Source organism: Eubalaena glacialis, chromosome 10 (assembly GCF_028564815.1).
Source record: "Eubalaena glacialis isolate mEubGla1 chromosome 10, mEubGla1.1.hap2.+ XY, whole genome shotgun sequence".
In the NCBI taxonomy this organism is placed as follows: Eukaryota; Metazoa; Chordata; class Mammalia; order Artiodactyla; family Balaenidae; genus Eubalaena; species Eubalaena glacialis.
The window spans coordinates 82159489-82186068 of NC_083725.1; the positions used below are offsets into that span (position 1 = coordinate 82159489).

The 26580-nt window shown below is 50.2% G+C and overlaps 1 protein-coding gene across 9 annotated transcripts in view; it reads right to left on the reverse strand.

The window, feature by feature from the left end:
- Positions 1 to 26580, reverse strand: part of PLEKHA7 (pleckstrin homology domain containing A7) — a 213660-nt gene that overhangs the window by 8676 nt on the left and 178404 nt on the right. For 8 of the 9 annotated variants that reach the window (XR_009702219.1, XR_009702217.1, XR_009702215.1 and 5 more), the window contains 13 exons: positions 21150 to 21218; positions 20894 to 20974; positions 19824 to 19973; positions 19161 to 19262; positions 14045 to 14153; positions 13651 to 13877; positions 10091 to 10279; positions 9881 to 9998; positions 7934 to 8037; positions 7216 to 7416; positions 4252 to 4410; positions 1940 to 2073; positions 996 to 1138 (listed from right to left, as the gene is read on the reverse strand). Coding sequence is in view for 1 of the 9 variants with exons in the window: in XM_061201502.1 (XP_061057485.1) it covers positions 996 to 1138; positions 1940 to 2073; positions 4252 to 4410; positions 7216 to 7416; positions 7934 to 8037; positions 9881 to 9998; positions 10091 to 10279; positions 13651 to 13877; positions 14045 to 14153; positions 19161 to 19262; positions 19824 to 19973; positions 20894 to 20974; positions 21150 to 21218 (1786 nt within the window). In the remaining 8 variants the exon portion in view is untranslated. The remainder of the gene's footprint in view (positions 1 to 995; positions 1139 to 1939; positions 2074 to 4251; positions 4411 to 7215; positions 7417 to 7933; positions 8038 to 9880; positions 9999 to 10090; positions 10280 to 13650; positions 13878 to 14044; positions 14154 to 19160; positions 19263 to 19823; positions 19974 to 20893; positions 20975 to 21149; positions 21219 to 26580) is intronic. The other variant, XR_009702216.1, reaches the window with a different exon arrangement.

Consider the following 26580-nt stretch of genomic DNA (forward strand, 5'->3'; position numbering starts at 1 on the left):
ATCAGGGAGCCCCAGGATCATTACGAGGAGGGGCCCGGGAAAGCCGTCTGCTGTCTCCCCAACGAAGACCCCCTCTCAGCGCACGCACATGTCCTCAGGGGAGTCAGCGACTCTGTACGGGATCCGAGCTGGGAGACAGAGAACAGGCTGCCCCTTGTCCTCGGTCATACCCATGGCTCTGCTTCCCAGGGCCAGCCACTTCAAGGTCCAGCAGGCCCCACCCATGGTCACTTCTAGACCCTTTGGCCAGGGTTGGAGGACTGGTGGGGACTGTGACCCCACTTCAGGCTGGTGAGAGACCACCCCTCTCACACCTGGCCAAGGGCACCACCTAGACATGCAGTGGCGGCTGCATCTGGGGAGAAACAGCATTAGGTGAACCGTGAGAGCTCACACAGGGAGGGCACAAGTGGGTGGAGAGACGAGCCAGGAGTCTCTTTCCTGGCGTGCGCGCGCGCACACACACACACACACACACACACACACACACCCCCTCCCATCCCATGGTGCTGTTTTTTTCCCACTGGACAGCAAAGTCCCACTTCCCAAGCCCTGCTTTCTGGCACAGGCCACTCTGATAGGTGAACAGTGACTTTGATTTGGGAACCAAAGCAGGGACCCCAGGGAGGGTTAGAGGGGCCCCATTCTGCCTTGTCCCAGCAAGAAATCCAAGCACCAAAAGGCTTTCCTGCCCCTTCTTCATGAGGCCAGAAACCTTAGCCTTGACCCCTTAGCTCAGGAGAACAGGAAAAACCTGTTCTCAACCCACAATCTCAGAGAAAGCAGAATAGCAGTACCACTCCCAAGATTTAAGAATGAGCTCTACACCCTCTCCCGGGACACTCCTGAGCTCCAGTGCCCCTCGCAAGCCCTGCAGCGCGCCTGGGACAGGGGAACATACCACCGTCCCTCAACGACCGACAGGCCGTGCCAGGCCCTGAGCCCAAGGAGCAGGGGGTGGGGCCCAGCCTCAGAGGCCGTCCGCGTGGCCTCACCTGCCACCTGCTTGCTGCGCTGCGAGGCCTCGGAGGCCAGGGCGTAGGAGATGTTGATGATGCGCTCCTGCTCCTGCAGCTGCGAGCCCAGGCTGGCCACGCTGTCCCGGTCCTGGCCGGACACTGGCTGCAGGTTGCACATGCTGTGGGAGAGCCAGAAAGCAGGCTGTGGGCCTCGCCACCCCAGGCACCCGCCTCAGGAGAGCAGGGTCTCCCTGGCCTGAGGATCTCACCCTTTTGGGGGCATCAGATAAAAATGGTGCACCTTCTCTCCAGACAAAGGTGCACATACTTCTCCCCAAACACCTAGTCACAGCTTTGTTCCTCCTTTGGCGGATCGCAGACCTCAAGATAAGAGTTCCAGCTCTAAGCTCCTATTAAATCCAGACGTGAAAAGGCTAACCGCTCTCTAAAACGGAGGCCCTCAAATACCCGGTTTACGTTTCTGAGGCTACAGAGGCTGATGCGACAGGAAAGTCACTTCCTGGGGTCCCATCCTGGCCTCCAGGGATGTGGGCAAGGCCTCTGGCACCTCAGGACAAGGCTGGGCCCCTGGTTCTGGTCTAGGGGTCTGTGTGAGGGAACATGGGCCCTAAGGCTGGGAGGGCCATCCTTGGGGCCTACCTCCAACTGTGTCCACTTCACCACCACACTTGGCTCCACTCCCCACACTAGCCAGGGCCACGGGACACAGATTTGGGGGCAGGGGCCTAGGATGGCCCTCTGAGTGCTTTAGGACCTCCCAGATGACCTGGGCAAGCTTCCTCGCTGATCTGTGGGTGACGTGCTGAGAGCCGGCCTGCTCCTTACAATGAGCAGCGCTGGTCTGAGACGGAGGCCTGACAAAACACTCCCTGGAGAGCCCAGCCCAGGGCCCATTCAGCTGAGACACCCCTGGGATCGGCCTAGCGGGTCGTCAGGGCTCAGGCAGCATGAGGGCTGACCTGGACCGGGCAAGGATGTTCCGGATCTTCTCGGCTTTGCGGTACCGCGCCTGCAGCTCCTCCAGGCTGGGCGGCTCTTCAGGATCCAGCTCCACGTAACGCTCGGGGATGGAGACCTTCTCTGGTTTGGAGAGCTGAGGAAAGGTGGTGGGAGGCACAGATGTTGGGTTTGGGACCTGCTCTCCCCATCCTGTCCCCCGCCATGAGGCACGCGGAGGAGCCCGCAGACTTCAGTAATTTGCTAAGATCACAATGGCAGTTCACTGTGCAGTCCCGATATGAATCTGGGTTTGACTCCAAAGCCCGTGTTCTGTCTACTGTACCAGGCAACCTCCTACAGGCCAAGGGAAGGGAAGGGGGAAGGCAAAATAACTAGACCAGCAAGCCCTGAGGATACAAATGATCACCCTAAAAGCTACCCTTGATGTGATCTGACCTCTCCAGCCACACTGACCCACCTCTGCCCCTGCTCTTTCCTCTGCCTGGGATGCTCCTTCCTTGGGCTCCATGGCCTCTTTCTCATCCTCCCAACCTCACCTCCAGAAGGCTTCCCTGACCCTCCTTCTCCCATCCACCCACCCCTGCCACTCCCTCCCGTTTCCTGTTTGTTTCTCCACTGTCTAGAGCAGGGACTTGGTACTTAGTAGCCCTTCAGCAAACACTCCTTGGATGGGTGGCTGGGTGGCTGGGTGGAGGGATGAAAGAAAGTGATAGTGCTTTCTGTCCCTACAAAAGACCCAGACAGGAGGCAGCCACACTGAATCTACGGCTCTCAAGAGGAAAATGACCCCAGCTCCTCCCCACCAGTCTCTCACACAAACCCAACAGAAACCTCAGCTTGGTGAACCTTTACGTGGGCCAAGAACGCTGAAGGCAACTTTTGCACACACCTCAGGGAATTTTTTTCTTCCTTGAACTACATTAAAATGGAGTTGGTTGAAACTTTCAAAAACAAGCTAAATCCAATCCCAGGGCAAATCTGGACTTGAATTTAAGCCCATGCAAACCTTTCATTCTGGTGAAAGATGGCAAGAAATAAGCTCTTTTCTGTTATTTCCCATGAGGGCAGATGCAGAGGAAGGAAGCAGATTACATTGTAGCAGGAGGGATTTAGGTTAGAGATAAGGAAGAACTTTTTCCCTTGGCTGGCAGGCCAATTAGGACACCGCAAAATGCACTTCCACTGCCAAGGCAGTGTGTAGAAGCTTCTTTTGTGGACCTGAGAAAGCACGGACCTTTGGCTGTTTCAGAGGTGCCAAAGGGAAAAGGTCTGAAGGCAGGGGACTAACCTCATTAAACCCTGGAGCCCCAGCTGATCCCAGAACCCAGCAACTCCACAGGCGTCAATTTGCCCCCATCCTGTCTGATCTATCCTTCATGTGGTGAGAGCATTTCCTCTCATGCAGTTTCAGGCCAGGCCAAGTCCTCATACAAATGTGTTTGGGATATCTGTGGGCCACTGTGCACTTCATTCAACAGAGTCGTCATTCAGCAAATATTTACAGAGCATCTACTGTGTGCCAGGCCTGGTGCTGGGTGCACAAAGGTGAACCAAACAGCCAAAGACACTGCTCTACAGAGCTTACAAATGGCACAACATAGGCCACAGGAGACCACCCTATGTCTTGAAGACCCTAAGTCTGTCACGCTCTGACTCCCGTTCTCTTCCCTTGGGTAAGAGAAGGTCCTGACTGCGGTTACTTGCTTTTCTGGGCCTGCCCGGCCATGATGCGTTTGAGCCACCAGAGGGCGAAAGAACCCAGACCAGACCTATCCAGGTCTCCTAGCCTCTGCCATGGCTGGATATTTCACCTGTGATTTCTAAACCTGCCCTGCCTTTTCCCCAAGTCTGACTGCCCAAATTGGCCTGAACGGCCAGATGCAAGACCAACCCCTGGTTTTCCAGGGAACATATCCTAACAATAACAACTACCTCATCACATGCCTATTATGTGCCAGGCCCTGTGTTCACAGCTTTGTGATCATTGCTAACCGTTAGGGCAATGTGCTGAGTCACTTAACGCTCCCCACAACCCACATTACTGCTGAGGAAACTGAGGCACAGAGAAGTTAAATGACTTGCCACAAATTACAAAGAGAGACAGATCTGAACCTGCATCAAAATGCCTGGTCTCCTCTTACTACCTCCAGGTGCTGTTCATCCATCCTCCTGGGCCACACTGAAACCGAGCTTGTCCTCATTCAGGGCAACACCCCACCACCCCTGCCCAATGCCCCTGGGAGGGTTGGTCAGGCTGGCGTCTGAAGGCTGGGCCTCCTGGGGGCAGCGTGAAGGAAGCCCCTGCCCTCACCTCTCTGCTGATGTCCACGTCATAGTCTTGTGGTTCCAGGTCCAACTCAGTGACAGGCATAGCCTGCACCTTCAGCCAGCCATTCTCCTCCTTGTCCTTTCTGTCCCCTTGTACGGCCCGTTCCAGCAGCTGCAGGTCAAAGTCCTGCTCGCGCTTCCACTGGTAACAGAACAAGAGGGTGAAATGTAGTCACTTCCTGACTATCCCTTTTGGGTAGGTCTTGCAGGCACTGGGGTCCTTGGGAAGATGGGCCTGTGACTCATTAGGGAAAAGCTGTGTGACCATGGACCTCAACCTCATCTCTAAAACAAGGCAGCAGCAATTCTGTGACACGGATGGTCTCTGCTGTGTTCTGAAACTCTGTGACAGAGAGAACAAGGCCTCTGCCCCTTTGATACAGCCGGACTCCAGACTGCTGATTTCTCTCTGATATGGGCCCCAAAGTGTCCAAACCTCCCGGGCACAGGTCTAAGATCCACGACTTTAGACTCACAATGGTCCCCAGGGATACAGGAGGCTCCCAGGTCCAAGAAGGTGACCCTAAAACAGAAGCTGGGACAGAGCTCAAGAGAAAAGGTTTGCCGCTTCTGTGGCATGACAGATCACGGAAGCCCCTCTGGTTCGGGAGCCAGATGTTCCAGCTCAGAAACAATGGGAAAAACAAACCCTCTGAGGCCCTGGTAAGCAAGTGGAATAGCCAAGAGCCTCTCTAGTGGGCATTCCCAACAGGACACAGTTAAGGGTGGGGAATAATGCCCCCACCGTGGAACTGGGGAGGTGCAAGCAGGAGCAGCTTGCGGCCAGTGAGGCAGATAAGCTGCTGCGTATCACACATCTATTTGGGGCAGATGTTTTAAGTTAGAAAAACCAAAAACACGTAAAATTTAAATGCTAAATCAAATGCAACATTTCCAACTCTGTAACAAGCAGGCTTCACAGAGGGAAACTCTAACCCAGCCACTTTAAGATCCCAGCACAATGGTTTGGCTCCGCCGTGGCCTTCCTAATCACCTGTGGCCTGCATCCCCACAGGCCTCGAGGCTGAGCAGGTTGTTGAGAGGAGGGAACGGGCCCAAAGCCTCCCTTTTCTTGAGCAGGAGCCAGGCAGACGCTTCTCCATCCCAGGTTGCCTTCTCCTTCCCACCCCATCCACCTCACAGAATCCCAAGTGGTCACCGTTGTCTTTAATGCCCCCTTACTCACCCAAGCCCCAAATCCACGCCATAGCAGCACATTTCACCCATTCGTGCACAAGCTCTCCATACTGACTCTACGTCAACGTAATCGCTCTTAGGTGATGGTTTCCAATTAAAGTGTAAAAGGATTAGGCAGTTGAAGATTCAGGGATGAAAAATTAATTTAATGATTCACAAAGAAAACACACATTTTCTTACACGCTCACCAGTGCCCCAAAGAGAGACAAGACCTCACATAAACCCAGCCTGATTGTTTCCACAAACAGAAAAAGTTCACTGGACTCTACAATGTATCCTGGGGAAGAACCACGCCAATCCATTATCATTAAGCAACACGTTTATTGGCGCTGAGGCAGAGACTTACACAAGTCTTTTTTTTTAAAGAAAAAAATTACAAGGTATTCAAGTTACGATTTTTAGATCATTTTTCTACATTTGAGACATCAGGTTGTGAAAAGTCAGTTTTACCTCATCATATGACATTTACTTATAAAGTTTAAAAGTTACTGGCTTTGCAGCTTTTCAGGATATGAGTATCCTGGGTCTTACCCCTTTGGTGTCTAACAGCTGCAGAGAGGCCCTCTGAATACAGATCATAATGTATCTTGCTACCTGTTCAAGTTATTAAATACTAGAAACACAAAAAGTTTTCCGTAAGAAATTGTGCCGATGGGGCCGGAGGAATTAAAACTGAACCACCTCAGACTTGGCAGAATTTATTCCAACATGCAATCTCTGAAGTCTGTGTCTACTGTCCAGATGTGAGGCATGGACTTTGATAAATTCATCATGCCCAGACCTCTGACAATGACCACGGCCCTCAGGCAGTGGGGCTGGCTCAAACTTGCGGGGCAGCTTTTGGGATAAGGGAATTATGAGTCAGTAAGCCTGCATAAAGGGGGCAGCAGAAAGGTGAGTCACACATGGGAGTGCTCACTAGGCTATGGAGAAAAGAGCTGCTATTATAAGCCTGGTAACATGAGCACAGGCCAGTTAGAGAATGGTTGATGCAAATTAGAAGCGTCTGTAGACACAATCAGGCAGGATTAGAGAGGCAATGAGCGGTAACGCTAAAAGCAAAAGAGCTTGTGCAGTGAATTAGGGGAAGAGCAGTCAGGCTAGAGGTCTAGGGAAACATTTGATTTCAAACAACAGGGAAAAGTCAAATGGAATGTTTCCAAAAGGGACCTAAGGCGACTGTGGGCAGGGTGCAGTGCCTGGAAGCACCACCAGGGGGCAGCAGACGCCCCGGCTCTCCTGGGGCATGGGGAGGCCCGTCAGCACCGCAGCGGTGGGAGAGCCCCAGTCCTCAGAGGTGAGGGGCACCACCCTCTGCTCAGTTGCCCCACAGGGCACCCGCTTGGAGGTTTGGGAGGCTGGTTGGCTTGCACTCCTCCTCCTCAAATCATAGCACCATCTTTCTCCTCCACTCCTCGAACCCTGTACTTCCCGAGTCCTTGGTTCAGCTGAGAGACTCCGAATGCTTACAAAGGCCTCCCTCAAGCTCGACTGCAGAACTGACTGTGGACATTCTCTCTGGCTCCTGGGCTCCTGCAGTGACATCCTCGTTCCTGCTCTAGTTCCGGGGCGCCCTCTGACCAAGTCACACATGCGTCCCGGCTTGTGGACACACAGCCCGTGGGGTGTTCTCTGAGCCATCCAGGTCGACAGCCCACTCTCTCGGGGTTGAGAAGTGCTTGTGTCTGGGGGACTCGGGGAAGCTCTGCTCCCTGTCCCAGCCCCGCCTGCCTGGACCCTCCTAACATACTGAGCCGAGATCTCCAGGGAGTGGTTGGCTGAGGTAGCGGGACGAGGGCAGACCCGTCCTCTCTCCTTGGCTCAGCGTCCTCTTGCGCTCCCGGACCAGCGCCTTCTGGTGCCGCTTCATGCGCTCGAGCTGCTCCTCCGCGCTCATCTTGCCCCGCTGGTGGTCCCCTGAGTACAGGCGCTCCAAGGCACTCCTGGGTCTCTGAGGGGCAGGAGGGACAGACAGGGCAGCTGGGCTGGGAACACAGAGGGCAGCCGCCCCGCTGGCTTCATCCCCGTCTCTCTCTCTCTCTCTCTCTCACACACACACACTCCAGTTGGGCTCCTCCTGGCCACTGAGAAGCACCTCCTCTAAGCACACTCGTGGACATGATACCGCTGGCCCTCACGGGCTCTCTGGGCAGCAGCCAATTCTGCAGATGCAGACACTGAGGCCCAGGCCTGTCCAGTGGGCACAAGCACATCATGGGCCACAACTCAGGGCGTGACTCACTGGGCGAGACTGGGGAGAAAGGTGGGAGCCCCTTGGGAAATGTGGAGGGCAGTGTGATGCCCTTCTTGGTGGGCAGTGGTGAAGGCATCATGAGCACATGGTGACAGGGAATCTGAGCTCTGGAGGGGTCACCTGACAGGATCGCCAGTTACCGTCTACCTCGGAGCCCTTCCCTCTGTGCATGAGGGAGCAGTGAGCCCCTCAAGAACTTCTCAAGGCCACTCACAGGGTAGGTCACCTTGCTGCTTTCGGCATCTAGACCCCTCTGAAGCGTGACATAGGGAGCAATGGTGGACGACTGCTGGAGCCTTGACGTGGACCCCGAGAGCCCTTAGTGAGGAAAGAGAAATGCAAGTGGATTTGTGGTGAGGAGGACAGGCCACCAGCCCCTTCTTGATCACCTCCCACTCCCGTGAGGGGACCACGAGGATCCAGCCAACAACCCACGCTTCTTCCTCCCCGGGGCCCGGAAGAGCAAGGCCCCAGGTAGGGAATGAGGGGTCAGCCCATGGGTGCCCTCTGTCCCCAAAGGAAGATCTGGGGACTACCCTCATCTTCCCTCACATGCAGAAGACCTGGGCTGCTTGGCAGGAGGAAAGGATGGAGGGCGAGGAATGCCCTGCATCACTTCCTCCTGATGAACTCCTATGCATCCTGTGTGACCCAACTTGGATGCCTGCCTGTGAGAAGCCTTTTCAAATGCTCTAGGCAGAATCAGTTATTCCCTGTATTCTTCAGTGTATTCACTGGTTACTGCACTGACCACAGTGTCAACATGCCTGTCTACAAATTCAACAATGCCTGGTTGAATGAATAAATGACTGAATGAATAAGTGAAGAATGGAAAGAAGAAGGCACCAAGCATTTACTGAGTACTTACTATATAACAGGCAGGCACCGTGCCAGGTATTTCATATAGATTTTGTCCCACTGGCCCTACAAAGTAGCATTACCTAACCACTGTGGAGGTATGCAATCTAAAGCTCAGAGAGGTTAAGCAACTTGTGCAAGGTCACATGGAGCCTCCGCCTGTGCTTTCTCCACTAGCAACATTCTTATCAAGCCTGGTCCCTGACATCTGGAAACGGGCATCACACTGACTGAGGACTCCACCAGCATTTAGCACATAGGAAAAAGAATGATAAATGTCCTGCAATGCCCAGAGACTCCTGAGCGACAAAGAACTGTCCTGCCCACAGGCCACTAACACTGCCATTGATGAACACCTCTAGGCTGTAATGAATGAAGGGAAAAGGGTCCCCAGGCACAGTGCCAAGGGTTGCTGTGGCCCAACTCAGCAAAAGCCAGTCCCCTCCAGGGACCAGCTCAGGACACAGCAAGCCTACACAGCATCGTGGGCTGGGAGTCACATAACCCCATAGGAGTCCAAATCATGGCGGTGTGGCCTCCTGTTTCCACACCCTGTCAACGGGGGAAAGCGCCTGACCTCCCACCAAATGAGGGAGTGTGGTCAACCTGCTTTGGGGTTCCAGATGGCCTCCTTTTAAAAGGATTTCAGAAAGAGGATCTGGCTATGGGGAAAAATAGGGCATGGGTGAGCCTAATGGCCTAAATCTGTTCCTACCCCCATCTCAAAGGGACAGGGGAGGAGAGTGAGAAGACCCGACTGAGGAGAAAGGTGTGTTTGTTTAAAGAAAGGACTCATTGAGTCTTAGAGTGACACAGAAGAGGAGAAAAGCCTCTGGAAGGCATGAGATGGGATGGCCAAGCTGATGAGTCACCCAACATCCCAGCCTGCAGGGTGGGATTCTGGCTCTATCACTTATTGGCTAATTGGCAAGTTGTTTCATTTCTCTGGGCCTTGGTTTGCTTACCTCTAAAATGGGGATAACAATAGTACTTCCCTCACAGGATTATCATGAATCTTAACTAGGTGAATATAAAGTGCTTAAAACAGTGCTGGGCTTTATAGTAACTGCTATTATCATTGTTCCCGGGGGGCAGATGTAATAAAAGAGGATGAGAATCAGGATGTGAGCCAGAGGCAGGAAGGATAGGCCCTCCCTACAGCCCAGAGTCTGCTGACAGCTGCTACCCAGGCTGAGGCCCCATGCTGCAGGCAGAAGGGTGTGAGGACCGGGTAAGGCTGGGGAGCAGTGGTGTGGCAGTGGCGGGGATGCCCAAGAAGACTCCATGGAAAGTCTCGCCTTACCTCTGCCTGGCAACGTCTGGTACCTGCTCTCAGAGCCCACGAGTCCCAGGGAGGGAGGGGCCATGTCCCCACTGAAGGTCGCCAGCTCAGGCTCACTGACGTATGACCGGAGTTCCACCTGTGGGCAGAGTCTGAGGCCGTCACACCTGCCCCACCGCCGTCCCTCTCCCCACACACAGCGGGGCAACCCCAGGGGTCCCCCCTGCTCACCCTCGAGTCCCCGTTCACACACTGCCCCTGCTCCCGGTCTCGCTTCCTCTCGTCCGACTGCCGCTTGAGGCCCCTCACTGAAGTGTGCCGGATGATGGTGGCCTCCCTCGGTAGAGGTGGCACGGCCGGGGGCTGGTCCTCCGGGCTGTAGAGCTCAGGGAGCGGGGGCCTGGGAGGTGCCTCGTCTTCCTGCTCAGAAACAAAACCAGAACCAGTGCCCGGTGAGAGGATGCTCAGTGGCACCATCACAGTGGTGGCCCAAAGGGAAGGAGCAGGCCACCTTGGGTCTGCAGGGAGTGACCACTTCAGCCCAAAGATGCCAACATTTCCCCTGGTTGAGCTGTGAGGTCGGGAGACGTCTCTGCTCCAACCCCATCCTTCCCTTTGATTCACACATCCTCCATTTTTCAAAGTGTGATCTACACACAATCCAGAACTCAGGACACGGGTCCATGCTCTCATTCCACTGGCTCGGAGTGCACCATCAGGGGAGGCAGGCTGGTAACTCTGTGTTTACCTGTATGTTTATGACAGCACCCCACCACCGCCACCCCATCCCACCATGCTCAGACGGAGCCAGCCCACGGTCCCTGCACCGCCTCTGGATCCTTCAGCAGGCTGGGGATCCGAGCAAGGACCATCTACATCCTCCTGCCCTTTCTATCAGAAATGCACATGGTTACAAAATATTTCCTCCTTCCTGACTCAGGCACAGAATAGGCAGTCAGGATGGGTGACTCACTGCCTTCTCCACAGCCCACTCCCTGGGCTGGGATGAATGTAACTATTTTCCTTGAACCCCACTGTCCACAATGCTCTCCGAGAGCTGTGGCCTCTCTACAGACTGACAGCCTGGCCCCTGACTGTCATGAACACCCACTCCTGGCACAAATGACCATCCAGACTCCTTCCTCCTTAACCACTCCCTTTCTTAGCCTAATTTTGCTTTGTTTTTCAGAGTTCAGGAAAGGGTGCTGTAAGCTTGTTTTGCAAAGGTTTATCAGCACTCTTCTAAAGCAACACATTTCATTATTGTGTGAAGTTTAAGCTGCCTACCTAAGATACCCAGAGGCTCTCTGAGCATCAGTGGTTTCCAAACCCTGACAAGATCTTGGAATCACCAATTCCTAAAAAAGCCCCCCAGAAAGATAAACGCAAACCATTGATTGCCTTTGATTGAAGGGAATAGAATGTCTGGAGACAGAGGGTGGAAGGGAGACATTTTATTGCATACTTTTTTATATCCTTTGATTTTGTACCCTTTCAGAGTATTGTTTAATAAAAAAATGACATTAAATTTAAGAAAAGCCAAATAAAAATGAAAGAACTATAGCTACATGCAACAATATGGGTGAATCTCACAAACATACTGCTGAAAGGACGCAAGATACGAAAGAATAAATACAGTATTATATATGGGCTAAATAGAAGTGTTTCGGATGCAAATATAGGTAGTGAAACAAAACAAAACAAAAAAGCAAGGAAATTATCAAAAACGTCAAGATAGTGGTTACCTCTGGGAGAAAGAGAAAGGGCCTACACTGGGAAGGGACCCACAGGCCCAAGGGCTTCTGATTGCTGGCAAAGTCCTATTTCTTAGAGTCACAGACGTAGAGAACAAATGTATGGATACCATGGGGGAAAGGGGGTGGGGTGGGAGGAATTGGGAAACTGGGATCGACACATATAAGTTATTGATACTATGTATAAAATAGACAACTGATGGGAACATACTGTACAGCACAGGGAACTCTACCTAATGCACTGTGGTAACCTAATGGGAGGGAAGTCCAAAAGGGAGGGGATATCTGTATGTATATGGCTGATTTATTTTGTTGTGCAGTGGAGGATAACAACATTGTAAAGCAACCATACTCCAGTAAAAATTAATTAAAAAAAAAAAGTCCTATTTCTTGGTCTGAGTGTTGGTATGAAATGGGTAGTCTATTATTATTTACTAAATTATATATTCATGTTTTATGTCAATTTCAGGATGGATATCATTGTTTCACAAAAATAAATATAAAACAAGCAACCAACAATAAAAATGGTAAAACTGGTGAACATATATACAACTAGAAGGAGGGGAGAGAAGACCCACCCACCTTGGTGACCCTGATGCTCAACCAAGTTGAAAGGCCCTGCTTCCGAGCCACAGCAACCAAGCTATGAAGAAGAGCCTCTGTCTTCATCTATTTCAAGCTGCTTGTTCTGCACAAGGGGACACTGAGGATGCTCAGAGAGGGCATGGGCCTTGCCTGAAGACCCAGAGACAGACAAGGGCTGGAATCCACGCAGTCCTGCTCACAGGCCTTTTTCCCTTTGCTCCTCGTCCCAGGGGGCAGGCATCTTGCATTATATTAGCACCTGTCTGTCCCAGCCACTCCTGCTATTTGTTTTGCTATTTTCTACCTCCTGTTTTGTGGCTGGTGCTCCATGACTCTTAGATCTGGGAGTGGGAAGGAAATCTCAAGATAAAGAAGTTCACAATGACCCTGGTTCTCTGCGCCTGTCTTCCAGCTCTGGGCTCTAGACCATGGCTGGAAGCAGGTGAACGGTGAAGACCAGGTATAGGAACTCGTGTGTTTTAGCCAGCACTGTGCACTGATCTTGTCAGACGTCCTAAGCATACACGGTGCCCAGGCAAAGCTCCTTCAAGCCCTTGTTGGCAAAAACCTAGAGGTCTCCTTTCCAAGGTCCCCTCTGCTATAGCTTCCCTGACACTTGGACCAGGCCCCTCATGTTTTCCAGCCAAGGCTGGCCTGCCCTGGAAACATGAGCTATCACAGTACCTGACCACATCTTTTATTTCCTTAGAGCCTTCTGTGCTCCCAGACTCAGCCAAGGGCTTGGCCCCTCTCTATGCCAGGCAAGCCAAGGTGTTGGCCCAGGCAACCACATGGGCCGCATACCTAACCTGAGGACCAGGGCTGAATGTCCAGTTAGATGTCAGATGGCACAAAGAATGGTCAGGGGATGTGGATTGGATTTACTAACTAATATGGAGACCTTATGCAAATTTTAACACCTTGGGCCTCAGTTCTCTTATCTGTGGGATGGAGATACTGACCTTCCTGTCTATACACCAAGAGGTTACTGTGAAGATCACACGTATCCTCACAACCCAGCACAATCCTCAGCTGCAGGTGGAGATAAGGATACTCTTCTGCTAAGATGAGCTCACTGCCCAAACTGCAGGTTTGCACGGAGCCCTGCATGGGGCAGCCACACACTTCTCTGCACGATGCAGATCACAAATTCTGCCCTACTCAGTCACTGCCTCTTGCTAGGCTTCAGTTTTCCCAGCTGCAAAATGGGAGAGGTGGGCTAGATCACCTCTAAGGGCCCTTCCAGTTCTGGGAGACTAAGCACAATGGCAGGGGCCCCTACTTCTCCTTAACTGCTCATGGCTCAGGAACCCCTCAGGACTCTGGCTGGTCTGTCTCCCCAAGCTTCCCTAAAAGCTTCTCTCCCAGGAGAAGAGGACCTGAGGGCAGAGAAGGACAATCATCTGCCAGAGAGGCAACGACAGCGCCCAGCTTCTGGTCATCAATACTCACAACTTTGGGCTTCGTCTTGGTTGGTGACTGAAGGGGAGACATCACCTTCCTCAGCTGGGGTGGGTGAGGTCGGTACGGCACGTAGGTTTGCACCTGGGGGAAGAGTCGAACCTCCAGAGGGGTCCGCATGGGGCTGGTGGGCGGGCTGGGCTGCAGGGGCGGCTTGCTCTCAGAAGAGGAGATTGAAGGCACAGGCGGATGAGGAAGCAAAGGCACTGTTTTTCTCTCTGTGGGGTGTGGAGAGAAGCAAAGGGTGCGATGGAACAAAGACCCTCTTCCTCGGAGGACAAGGGGAGTGACTTAGGCCACGAAGACCCGACCTCCCCAGGGGCCATCCCCCAGCTCCAGGCGCTGGCCTCCACCACCCCCACCCCCAGGAAGATGGCCCGCTCACCCGGATTTTTGACCGATTCCACCAGGATTCTGAAGTTCTCTTTATTTGCACTCAGGCCTGCAATGACATCTTCGATCCTCCAGAGATCCTTCTGTATCTGCGATTTCTCCTGAGGAAGACGAGGTAGTGGGTTCATTTCCTTCTTAGCTCCTCACCAGAAGTTTCTTCTTAGGACTTGTGCTGTCATTCAGACAGAGCCCCTCACCCTGGGGGGCAGTATCCCCTTTGGAAACCCTACCAGGTCTAGAGCCAAGCCTGCTTCACGGCTTCCTGGGCAATTGCAGACGTGAAAGACGCCCAAGGTCCAGGGGAGAAATTTCAGAGAAGCTCTCACAGTCTACCTTTCCTGTTTCCACCTCATTTAAAAATAGACTCCCTTAAATACTGTATGATTCCACTTATATGAGGTTATCTAAAGTAGCCAAATTCAGAGACAGAAAAATAGAAGGGTGGTTGCCAGAGGCTGGGACGAGGGGGAATAGGGATTGTTTTTTTTAATGGGTACAGAGCTCCAGTTTTGCTGGGGGGAGGGGGGAATGCAGATTGTTGTTTAATGTGTACAGAGTTGCAGTTTTTCAAGATGAAAAAATTTCTGGAGATTGGATGTACAACAATGCGAATACACTTAACAGGACCAAACTGTACACTTAAAAATGGTTAGGTAAATTTTTATGCTACGTATATTTTACAATTTAAAAAAAAGACTGTCTTAGGCAACCATGGCAGAAGGGAAGAGAAGGCAAGGACTAGAGGTTACACCATCCCTAGAATATAAAGAGCATCTTTTTGAAGACAGAGCTGAATCTTGGGATTTGGGATTTAGTATAAGGGGCAGTGGATATTATTTGGCAGTAAAAAGGAATGAAGTATTGTGTCTGCTACAACGTGGATGAACCTTGAAAACATTATGCTAAGTGAAAGAAGCCAGACACAAAGTGCCACATACTGTATGATTTCATTCATACGAAATGTCCAGAATAGATTAAGTCCATAAAGACAGAAAGCAGGTTAGTCGTTGGCTAGAGCAGGGGTAGAAAGTTGGGGTGGGGATGGGGAGTGACTGTAAATGGGTACCAGGTTTCTTTTGGGGCTTGAAGGAAATATTACACAACTGATTGTGGGGATGGTTACCCAACTCTGTGAATGTGCTAAAAAAAAAAAAAAAATCAGTGAATTACATACTTTAAAATAGTGAATTTTATGGTATGTGAATTACATGATAAAGCTGTTATTTTTTTTTAAAAAGTACGATGGGAAAAGAGGCAGGCTATACAACCATGCGCAAACTCTGAGAAGCTACACCCAAACCACCAGGGAAGAGGCCCTAGAAAGAGGTGAGCAGGGTCTGCTGTGATTAAAGGGTCGTGGGCACCTTTTAATCGAGTTGTGTAAACATCAGATATGGTATTCTTTTAATTTAAAAATTATCATGGTCCCACCCCATGGACTTAAAAAGGAAGGCTCCACACCCCTATCTCCTTTCCAGGTACACTGCCGGCCTCAATTGGAAGAGTTCTCACGTGTGTGATATTTATGGACCACTGTTCCTAGATACATCCCCACAGGGCTGGGCAGTGAGCAGGTTCTCAGTACATGTACGCTAAATAAATAAAGGACCAATCACATAAAATTCCCTGATCAAATACTATCTAATAGGCATAACAACAGACGTCTGAAGCTTCCCTCCTAAGGGGAGCTCACACTCTCATACTCTCTCCACCCTTCCAACACCACTGCACATCCTCAGGGCTGATAAGCAAATAACAGGCTTAATGCTCAGCTCCACACTGAAGAACGAATGTCCTAAAACAGACATGTTAACTGAGCTAACAGGATTATCTCTAGAGCTGAGGTCCCCAAGCAGAGTGTTGGGGACAGGTGAAGAAGGAGCATGGGGTTAAGGTCATCTCTCCCTCTCTCTCTTTCCTCCCCTGGCACTCTACCTGGCGTACTTCTACCTGTCAGTTCACAATCCTGCCCCCATTTTGCCTGTCACCTCAACATGTAAGAGAAGAGCAGGGAGAAGCAAAGGCCAGAGAACTTCAATCCAAGGACGATGGAATTTCAGAACTTAACAACAAGGTGAAGGAAGCTTTTGGGGAACACGAGAGTGGGGTTTCATACCTGTATCCTCACATCACACCGAGCAGGAAGGCTCCAATGTACTACATTCAGCAAAGGCTTGAACTCACTGTCCAGAAGTAGGGACACCTACATGTAGCCTCACCTCTCACTGACTCTCAGAGTTACCTGGAAGTTCTTTTATCCTCTGGTTTCCCTGCTTGGGTGGCCATGAGGATCTTCATAAATAAAGCTACTCATCTTTACTCAAAAGGCTATGGGTTTTCTCACAGCCAAACTTGGCTAAAGAGGGGTGAGTTTCCAAGCCCCATTACTGAGAATTTGCATATGGGGCTGCAAGCCTATCTCCAGAGTCAATGATTTATTCAGGACTCTAACAGCTTGCCTGGTCTAGAATTACACCAAAGAAGTTAGCACAGAGCCTGCTCAAAGAAAGGCTTTGTGAGCTTCCCAGGTCATTGTGGCACTCAGGGAAAGCATGAGCAATGCCACTAGGCTAGGTGGAAATCAAGCTGCAGGGACCAGGCTTCAAACTGGCCTGTCTCCTAGTAACTTATAGGGCTAAGTTCTCTAGGTAGTCTGTGACAAGACCTATACATGGAACCCATTTGTTTTTTGGAGGGAAAAAAGGATTCTGGGCCTGCTGTATGTTAAATTACCATGAAATAAGGTACAGTAGAAATACAAATAGCCAATAATCATAAAAAAAGATGTTTAACCTACTAGTAATTAAATGAATGCAAATAAAAACATGATGTCCTTTTTCAGCATGCAGACTGGCAAAAACTAAGAAGACTGATAACATCAAGTGTTGGCAAGGATGTGGGTAAACAGGTTCAGTACTCTCATGCACTATGGGTGGGAGGGCAAATGAGTGCAGCCTTTTAGAGGGTGATTTGGCGGTATCTGCCAACATTTAAGATGTACACTCACGTCAACCCAACAAGTCCACTCCTAGGAGCCTATCTTAGATAAATGCTCATAAACAAGCTCTAAAGGCAGTTACATAGATGCTCATTGCGATACCATTTATAAAAGCAAAACACTGCAAATAACTTAAATGCCCATCAGAAGACAAATGGCTAAATAAAGTATGGGATATCCACACTATGAAATCTGTAGCATCAAGACCAACAATGTCTAATACAATTTCTGAGATTATGTAAATCTTCTATAATCTGTGCTGTCCAATACAGAAAGCCACTAGCCACATGAAATAATTCTGGTGTGACTAAGGAATATATTTTTAATTTAGTTAATTTTAATTAATTTATGTTTAAATTTAAATAGCTACCATACAGGGCAGCATAAACTTGGGGGTATTTTTCTTGGAAAGATTTCCATTACATAAAGTTATGACAAAAAAGCAAGTTACCAAACAATGTGTAAGTATGATTCCTGTTTAAGTAAGCCCAACTCCCTCCCCCAAATAAATTATATGATACTATGTAAGTGCACACATTTGGAAATGCACAGAAAATGGTCTGGAAGGCAACACTGCAAACCGATGGCACTGATTACATGCTGGGAAGGTGAGGGACTGGGCAGAGAAGGGAAAGAGGGAGGAGGAGCTTTTGTGTCCCGTTTTGGTTTTGCTTCTCATTGTTTGGACTTTTCAGCGAGATGCATTTGTGTGTTTTCTGTATAATTAAAGAAACATAAGGAATGAAAAGCTAAATAAAATTATGGCTGAAATTAATGTGGATGGTTGAAGTCCAAGAAGATAAGTCTAATGAGACTGAACAGTTCAACGGAACTAGTAACTAGAAACAATTGTTTAAAGGACTTTGCCAACAATATTCACCTATTTATTTTCAAGCCACTATGCTAAATACTGGGGATACAAAAAGAAGAGGAAAATGTTAGCTCAAATGAAGGGAAATTATGGGAAAAACCCAACAGCCACAGGAGACAGACAAGTTCTGGGTGACCTCATAGGCCAACCCTGAACTACAGGCAAGAGTCTCCTCCACATGCTCCTAGACCAGGGTCTCTGGGACCAGCTCTAAAGCGGTGAGTGGAGGTGAGTGGAAGCATAGCAGGGCCTGGGAAAAGCCTCCTAGTCCACAAACCTAAACCTCCTCCCGAATTCCTTCAGTTTTCTGGGGTGATGCTGATGTGAAGAGAGTCAACACATTCATTAAATCACTTGAATGAAGAGGCTTGGCTAGAACTAGTTCATCAATTAGCAAGCCTAGCTCCCATACTGGCCCAACAGGGTGCCTTGTACACAAGAACCCTCAGTTAATGGTTGCTGAATTCAAATAAATAGAATTTATGTCAGGGTCCTGAAAGAAGAGATACAGATCTGAAGTTAGGTTCAAAAGCAGGTTATTTTCCATTTTCAAAACTTTGAGGGTGGAGTAGAAGCCTGGTTGGGCACCCCAATGGGGGAACACTGGCAGCTGGAGGACCCAATCTGGAAGAAGGAAAACCACACAGGGCCCTTCTTCCTCTCAGCTTTGGAGGCAGAGGCAGCTATCAACGGGGCAGCCTGGTTTTAGGGCAGAGAAGGCAGGGCTCTAAGCCTGCCTTTCCTGAGTGAGGCAGGGGCCACAGCAATGGGTATCACCCCACCTGGCCTGAATTCACACTACTGATCAGGTGAAGGCTTGATAACAACTATCCTCAGGAGTCTGGGAGGGAAGGAGGCGGGGCTTCCTGCTGCTAAGTGAGTAGCTAGGAACCCAAGGCAGGACCAAGAACCAGGAACACAGATCACCCTCAAGTGTCTGCAAGGTTCTCAAGGTCACTACTATCTCCTCTTGGGGCCGTTTCCCCAAATGATCAGTAGTAAAACCCTTAGAAAAATGCCCAGGAGCTTGTCTTTGAGAGCAGAGAGGCAGGGGGAGCTGAGGTGAGGCTTCTCACGACAGCCTGGCTGGGGCAAGGGTTCCCCAAGAGAGCGCTTGGGGTGGCGAGCAGGCTGAGTCCAGGTGCAAAAGGAGAAGGCCCCTGGGTAGGGCTAACATCCCCCACAGGTGAAGACTCCAAGAAATCAGAGCTCAGAAGGGATGAAGAACCCTTGGGTCACCTGGAAAAAAAAGGCTCTTCTGTGTTGCTCCTGCAGGGTCTGCTTCAGCTGCTCCACATCTCTCTCTAACTTCAGGTATTCATTCCAGGCATTTTCCATCTCCTGTTGGCCAAGGAAATGCTTCTGATTCTTAGTTATGCCACGCCCACCCCTCAGAAGGCCCCATGAGCACCTGTGCTCCTGACCACTGCTGACCCGACAGGGGAAGAGGGAAGGGGAGCCTGGTGGGTCGCAGGCAGGCCTGGGGAGAGAGACAGGCCACCTGCACCGTCCCCTCTCCCACCCTTGGGGATGCTTTGGTTCCCAGCTCTGGCAGAAAGGGCCTGTACCACATCAGATAGACAAAAGAGTAGAAATTCTGACGTCTTAGAGTTAACTGCGCACAGATCAGGGGAACAGCCTTGCAGGCTGCTCTCAAACATCTGACCCCTTGGGTGTCACTGTAGCCATCCAGGAGTCACTGACAGAAAGCACCTTAAGGCACCGGTAGAGACAAGGTAAGCTACTGTTAGGAGGCAGCCTGGAGGCGTTCTGCTATGCCAAGACTCTCGCCCCCGGCCACCAACTCCACTACAGCTTGGGAGGTGAGAAAAGCAGCCCCCTGGCCAGCCCATGCCGGGGAGGGCAGGGGAGCGTCTGCCACCCTCCACACCCTCTACGCACAGTGGACTCTCTGGAGAGCTCTGCCCGGATGTGGACAAGGTCCTCCTGCAGCAGCCTCTGCTGGTAGGCAATCTTCTCCAGGTGCTGGGGCTGGTCTCGGTGCTGCTCCATCTGTCTGTGCAACACCTCCAGCACGGATTCCAGCTGATCCTGCACCAGACAGACCAGGGCCAAAGAGCAAGAGGATGGCAGAACACTCCCGGAGGCCGTCCCCTCCAACCCCGCCCCGCCATGCCAGGAACTAAGCAAACCTGCTGGATCTAACCGAGGCTGAAGGGGCCAGCGCCCAGCTAGGGGCCTGAGAGTCAAGGTCTCTGACAAGCTCTGACTCTGCCCATTGGGTGGCCTCCTGGGACAAATCACCTAACAGCTCTGTGCCTGTTTCCTCATCTATAAACTGGGCATTAGGCCATCCACTCCTTAGGGGATACACTATGAGGCTAAATCAAAGAACAGATGGAAAACTCTCTAAGCACTTGAATAAAAAGGCCATGTTATTTATAAACCTTGAGCATCACAAATATAATGCCTTGTTAAAATGCGGAGAAGAAAAAATTCACATGAAGTGTCTAAGAGACCAAACATCAGTGGCTACCAGCCTATTCCTCCCCTCCCAACCAGACTTGCTTCCCCTATGGCCCAGATCCTTAGAGGAAAGGAGCTTTAGGAAGTGAGAGCCTCTGCACTGCTACGACTCTGGCCTCTTTCTCCAAGGCAGCCCCCGCTTCCCTGGGGTTCAGGAGCCTGGGGTCATCACTGCAAGCCAGTGGAGCCATCCTCTCCCAGGCTCACCTCACAGGGCTTCCAGGGAGAGGTGGGGGTGGCCCAGAGCAGAATCAAGGTCAGGGAGGTGGTACTTGGAATAATAAGTAGGCTGAGGTCTCCCTGTAAGGTTTCCTCTGCGTTCAGACAGAAACCCCACAAGAAATACCCTTTAAATTCAGACATTGTTCTGGATAAACTAACATCTGTTGTCCAGTACTAACATGAGAGTCCAGTCTACACTGAGGAAACACAGGATGACAAAACCCCTGCCACCCAGCCCAAGATTACACAAAACCGACACATACTTTGTTCTCCTTAAGGGCTCGTATCTTGTCTTCCAAGTCCTGGAGGATCCTGTCTTGTTCACAGAAGACGCTCAGTTTAACCTGTGAACAAGAACAGGTTGGAGAGGGCCTGGGATGATGAGAAAAGGCCATGGCCTTGGAGCATGATCCAAAAGCCTTTGGCTACAGATCCATCCAAACCCTGCCTGAAGCTGCCCACCCTGGGTCTGGAGGCAGCAGGCAGGTGAGGGGTCAGCCCGTCACTCTGCTCACTCACGTCAATGTCACTCTCGGCAATCTTCACTGGCTTCAGACTTCGGTCCTTGAGAAGATCCCGGCCTGTCATCTGGGAGGTGAACAATTTAAAGGAGGTTTAACCACGGGGTTCGGAAACAGAAGTCAAGAAGGAAAGTTACCCCTACAACGGACAGGTGTGGAAGTCTCGTCAGTGGCAGGTAGGGGCACGGCATGGAAAGGGCAAAAACTTGGGCAATACCTGCTTTATTTTTATGCTTATTTCATTTCAGGGAAAAAAGAAAACCTTTTTGAGATCTTTTAGTAGTACTTGTAAATTTCTCAAATTGAAGAAAACACAGACTTTCAGTATCATCAATTGCAAAAGCTTAAATTTGCCCCAAGTGAGTTCAGTATGAATCTTGGAAGATTTGCCACTGATAAGAGAGTTTTGCTACTAAACGTGGGGTCAAACATAATTAACAGAAGTCCATGACCCCACCCAGGGCCATAGGATGGGTGGACCAAGAAGAACTAGCAAATCCCTTGGGCATCGTTGAGCCTTACTTCAAGGAAGTCTGAACAGCCCACCTCCCCATGACTAAGATCAGCCTTCCTCACTCTTCTGATATCTGGGAAGAGGATCTGGCCAAGAGAAGAAGAAACCTGGATTGTTCCTGGCTGAGGTTTTCAAGTGATCCCTGAATAGCTGTACTTGCAATACAAGTTACAAGCTACCCTGTCCTCTCAAGAAAGGAAACCACAAAGCAGTAGACAAAAATCACCCAAACTTGAAGCCAGTGGAATTTCACAACATTTGTCATCTTTCCCTAGACCCAGTGTGGACGACACATTGCCCATCTCTCACTGACCCCTACGAAGTTAAACACTAACTCTTTTAGTCCATGTTTTCATTTCCTCCAAATCTCCTTCTTCGTCAAAAACTGTGCAGGGGCAGGGGAACCTTTTTCACAGATGCACCCCCATGGCCAAACCATGGTCAGGGATGGCCAGGTCAAACGTGCCCCTTGTAGGGGAGGCCGTCTTGCTGAACTCCATTTTGCAGATCTGACCAGAGAAATGGAGGATGGAGCCAGCCATAGCAGAGTCACTATGCAGAGGGTCCCAGTATGGAGGGACACACAGCTGCTGGAGAGATGGCCCTCACTTTCTCCCTACTCCATTAAGTTTGTGAGTGTGAATCAGAAGCAGAGATATATTAGCAAACATTCCCCTCAAAACTCAAGCCGACCATGTGCCCAAATCTAAAGGTCAAGGTGAAGGTCAAGGGAGAAGCCCTCTCCATGCCTTGAGCTGAAGGCTGAGCCTGGGCTGCAGACCTGCCCCCACCCATTCCCCTGCTCCCTTTGGCGGCACAGTAGAGGACAGGGACCACTGTCTTCTTTATCTTGGTAAAGTCAGCCCCGAACGGAAGGCCTGGCACACTGGAATGCACTCGGCAAATTGCTTATTGCCTCACAGGTAGGTGAAAGGGAAATACATGTAGGTCAGTCCTAGAAAAAGTAGAACTCCAGCCAAATTCTGCTCTTCAAACTGGCAAATTATGTGTACATACAACCATACACACAGTCACAGAACACACTGACCACAGCAACAATCCACAAAAAATGCTGGCTCCTGCAAGGGTAGGGGGCGCAGTGGGGGAAGCGAGGAAGGGGAATTAATCCTGGTGAACCACCAACACCAGGCAGGTGTTGAGTTTCCCAGGCAGGACTCGGGAACCTAGCAGGTAGAGGTAGGGGAGTCTTCACTCTGTGTCACAGTCCTTTGCCAAAGCGAGGGGCCGTGAGCTTGTCTACCCTCCAAGGGGCTGATCCTTGCCTCGCTTCCTAGGAAGAAATCATTTTCAAATTGAGATAATGCTTTGGGGACTTTTCCTCTTAACAAAACTCTTCCCTTTATGTCACTGAAGCTTTTTCCAAATGATATGTTTTCGATACTGAAATAGCAAGGCAGAGAGTCTAACGGAGCAATGCCTCATTTATCCAGCACCATCAGGAAAGGAATGAGGTACTTCTGCACAAAAAGGGCACTTTCAGAAAGCTGTCTTTTAAACTTTTTGATGGAAAGCTTTCTAAAAGTATGTCCTTTACTACTTTCACAGAACACTGAATATAAATTCAACCTTTTGGGGGATGAATCAGAGTCATTACAAAAATCAGTAATATAGAATTTCTTAGAAGATCGTGTTTAGGACTATTTGCCTATCTAGCTAAATGCTCCCAAATTTCTGCGCTTTCATTTCCATTTCAGATTGACTTATAATGTTTCTTCTCTCTCTCAGGATATGAGCACTCCCTCTTTCCTAATAAGTAACTTCGTCTTTGTCCCCTTTTAATGTGCTGCTTTTAAGGTGCTATGAATTAGGAGTTCAAATGACTGAGTCTATGAGGATTAGAAACTCAGCAGAAGGGACACACTTGCTGCTCTTCCCTGTCTCCCTCCCTCCATCTGGGTTTGGTACCCATCACGGGACATCCTCCCACCCCTTGTGTCTGCCACTATTATGGGCCTTAGTAGATGATCTGTTCTGTCTCCCCTCACTTGACAATAACCTAATTAGGAGGGACTGTGGGGACTGTGACGTATTTTCTCCGTATCCTCAAAGCCCAGCCCAGGGCCCGGCGTATTGAGGATATTTGAGAAGCGTTTGCTTAGTGAGTCTGTGAATGTGACAAAACGAGGTGAGCTGGCTGTGCTCAGGGCCTGAGACCTCTTTCTGTGGAGTAAAGGTCACAGGCTTTAGAGCAGGGGCTTCGTGACAGTGTTTACACAAATCACAGGCCCTTTAAGCTTCTGAATTTAGCTTTGTTCCAGAGAGCTGAGGCTTCTAAGACACAGCCACAAACAGTATATTACATCTAATTTTCCTTTTAAAATTGCACTTTGTGATAGCAATGTTTAAATCCATTCAAAACATCAACTATGGGTCCCTAGCACCTCTGTCACCAGACAAAGTGAAAGTTAGTGGGCACTCATCCATTTGAAAGAGTCTCCACATCGGAAAGCAATTAAAGGCCTCCCAGGCATCTTACTCCCCTCCAGCACATCCCAAGACACCTATATGCAGGGCCCAAGATGACTGGATACAGCTTCTGCTTTCCAACCTGCAGCCTCCCTTGGAATGCTATAAAAGCTGGCCACGTTTCGGGCACTACCTCTGCATCCCTCAAAGGGGTGGATGGTGGGGAGGTGGGCATTTTGTTCTAGTCCAGCGCCAGAATGTTTTCAAACATCAACACCCTGCCCTGAAGAAGAGCCACCCTAATCCCAGGGCCACGGTGGAATCTCAGGACACCCCAGCTCCTCCAAGGTGACCAGGAACTGCTGCTCCCTCCCAAGGAACCCAGGCTCTAGGGCAGCCCCCACCATGAAGGCAGACGAGCGAGAATGGGGACACAACACAAGCTGGTGGCAAGCTAGGCAAGCCCCACCCCCCTGCCCCCAATGGCAGCACAAATGATGGAGTCACGAAACACTACGGATGAGAGGCTCAGCCTGGTGCACCAGCCAAAACGCTGAGGGAGCTTCAATAGACAGAAAATAAACCTAAATGATTCGCAGGAAGCCTGGGGGCGGTCAGGAGAGCCCCTGGTGAAGCAAGTGATGGAGTCGGCACTGAGCCAGAAGCAATGGAATGGCCCCGCCTGGAGATACAGATCAGATCATCTTACGCTTCTCCTGGGCCGACAGCCCCGTGCTGACTTCTTCAGCACTTTGTAAAGCACGTTGATCAAAGGTTCATTATTTTTTATCTGTTCCAAACAAAAAGGCAAATACAACAAATCGTAACAGGTAAGACATCAAATGACATTTGAAGGAGCCAGAATTTGGGGAACTGGCAAGGGGAAACCTTAAGGAGGATGTGTGTTGTGCAGTTCAAATGAGTGTGTCTCAGTCTGGTTATGCGGCTTCCCAGCCGGTGGACCTTTCCAGACTTCAGTTCCCTCATCCGTAAATGCGGGATCATAAGCGCTGCCTGAAGGATCTTCGTGCAGGCTAGTTTACGTGAGAGTGCTGATTTCAGTGCCCATGTCCTTCCTGGTTCTGCCACAGAAGGCAAGAGGGGACTGCTTCTTCCTCTGTCCTCCCCCCATCACATACTGTTAAGATACTGAATCTGTAGTTTAGAGTGGAGCCATGCATTAGTCTCAGCCCCACCCACCTTTGGTCCCTCAGACCCTCGCCTCCACACCTAAACCATTATGTCTTACCCATGATGCCAAATGCTTCCAGCTCCTTTGAGAGGGAACTGTCCCCACCCACTAAGACACTGGATCTCAACCCTGCCTCCACCACTGAGATCACCCAGAAGCTTTAAAAGACTGATGCCTGAGTCCCACTCCAAGAAAACTTGGATGTAATTGGTCTGGAGTGGGGCCTAGGCACTGGGATTCTGAAAAGCCCTCCTGGGTGAGTCTGATATGCAGCCAGGAGTGGGAATCACTCCACTAAAAAATGGTTCTCACACTTGAGCATGCTTCAGAATCATCTGGAGGGCTGTGAATATACAGACTTGCTGGGCCCCACCTCCAAAGGTTCTCACTAAGCAGCTCTGGGGTGGGAGCCAAGATTGCTCATTTCTAACAAAGCCCCAGGAATTGCTGGCACTGTTCATCTGGGATCACACTTTGAGGACCACTGCTTTTAAACCATGTTTCTCAGCCATACCTACACATTAGAACACCTAGGGAGTGTCTTTCTTTCTTAAAGAGTAATACCTGAGTATTACCAATTAAATCAGAGTCTCTAAGGAGTAAGACCCAAGCATCCATATTTATTGCTCTAGTTCATGACCAGCGTTAACAATCTCTCTTCAGAATAAAAGACCTCCGCTTACTGTGCACAAGAATCACCCCAGAGCTTGATTTTAAAAACACAGAATTCTGGGCATCATTTCCAGCGGTTCTAATTCAACAGAACCCTCCAGATCTGCAATTTTTTATCAAGCTCCCAGATCATTCTGAGATAGATGGTATTCCAGACCATGACTTAAGAACTCTGTTCCAGAAGCTAACTGGAAACAGACTCTGAACAGAGAAGCCCAGATCTCAGGCTCTGTCAGGAAAAGTCCAGAGGCCAGGCACCTGGAGCCACTGATGACGTCCCTCACTAGGGACAAGAGCCCCTTTGGGGCTGACTTCAATCTGCTCCACCTAAAAGGCACCACCTGTGTGGTTGCAGGTGCCCTCCCCCCACCTCACTTTCCCAGCTGTGCTTCCTAGATGCATAAAAACAATTCAAGCCGTAAACAACAGTGAACCTTCATACCCCCTTTTCAGACCTGGCTCCGGTGTAGGGTTCTGAAGAGCAGGACATTAATGCCAGAAATACAACTCAGCGAATGCAACTTCAGGGCAGATGAGGTACATGGCACACGGAAGAAAGGAGGCAGGTGTGAAGTTAGTCACAGGGTTCGAATCTCAGCTGCATAACTTTGCAGAAGTTACTTC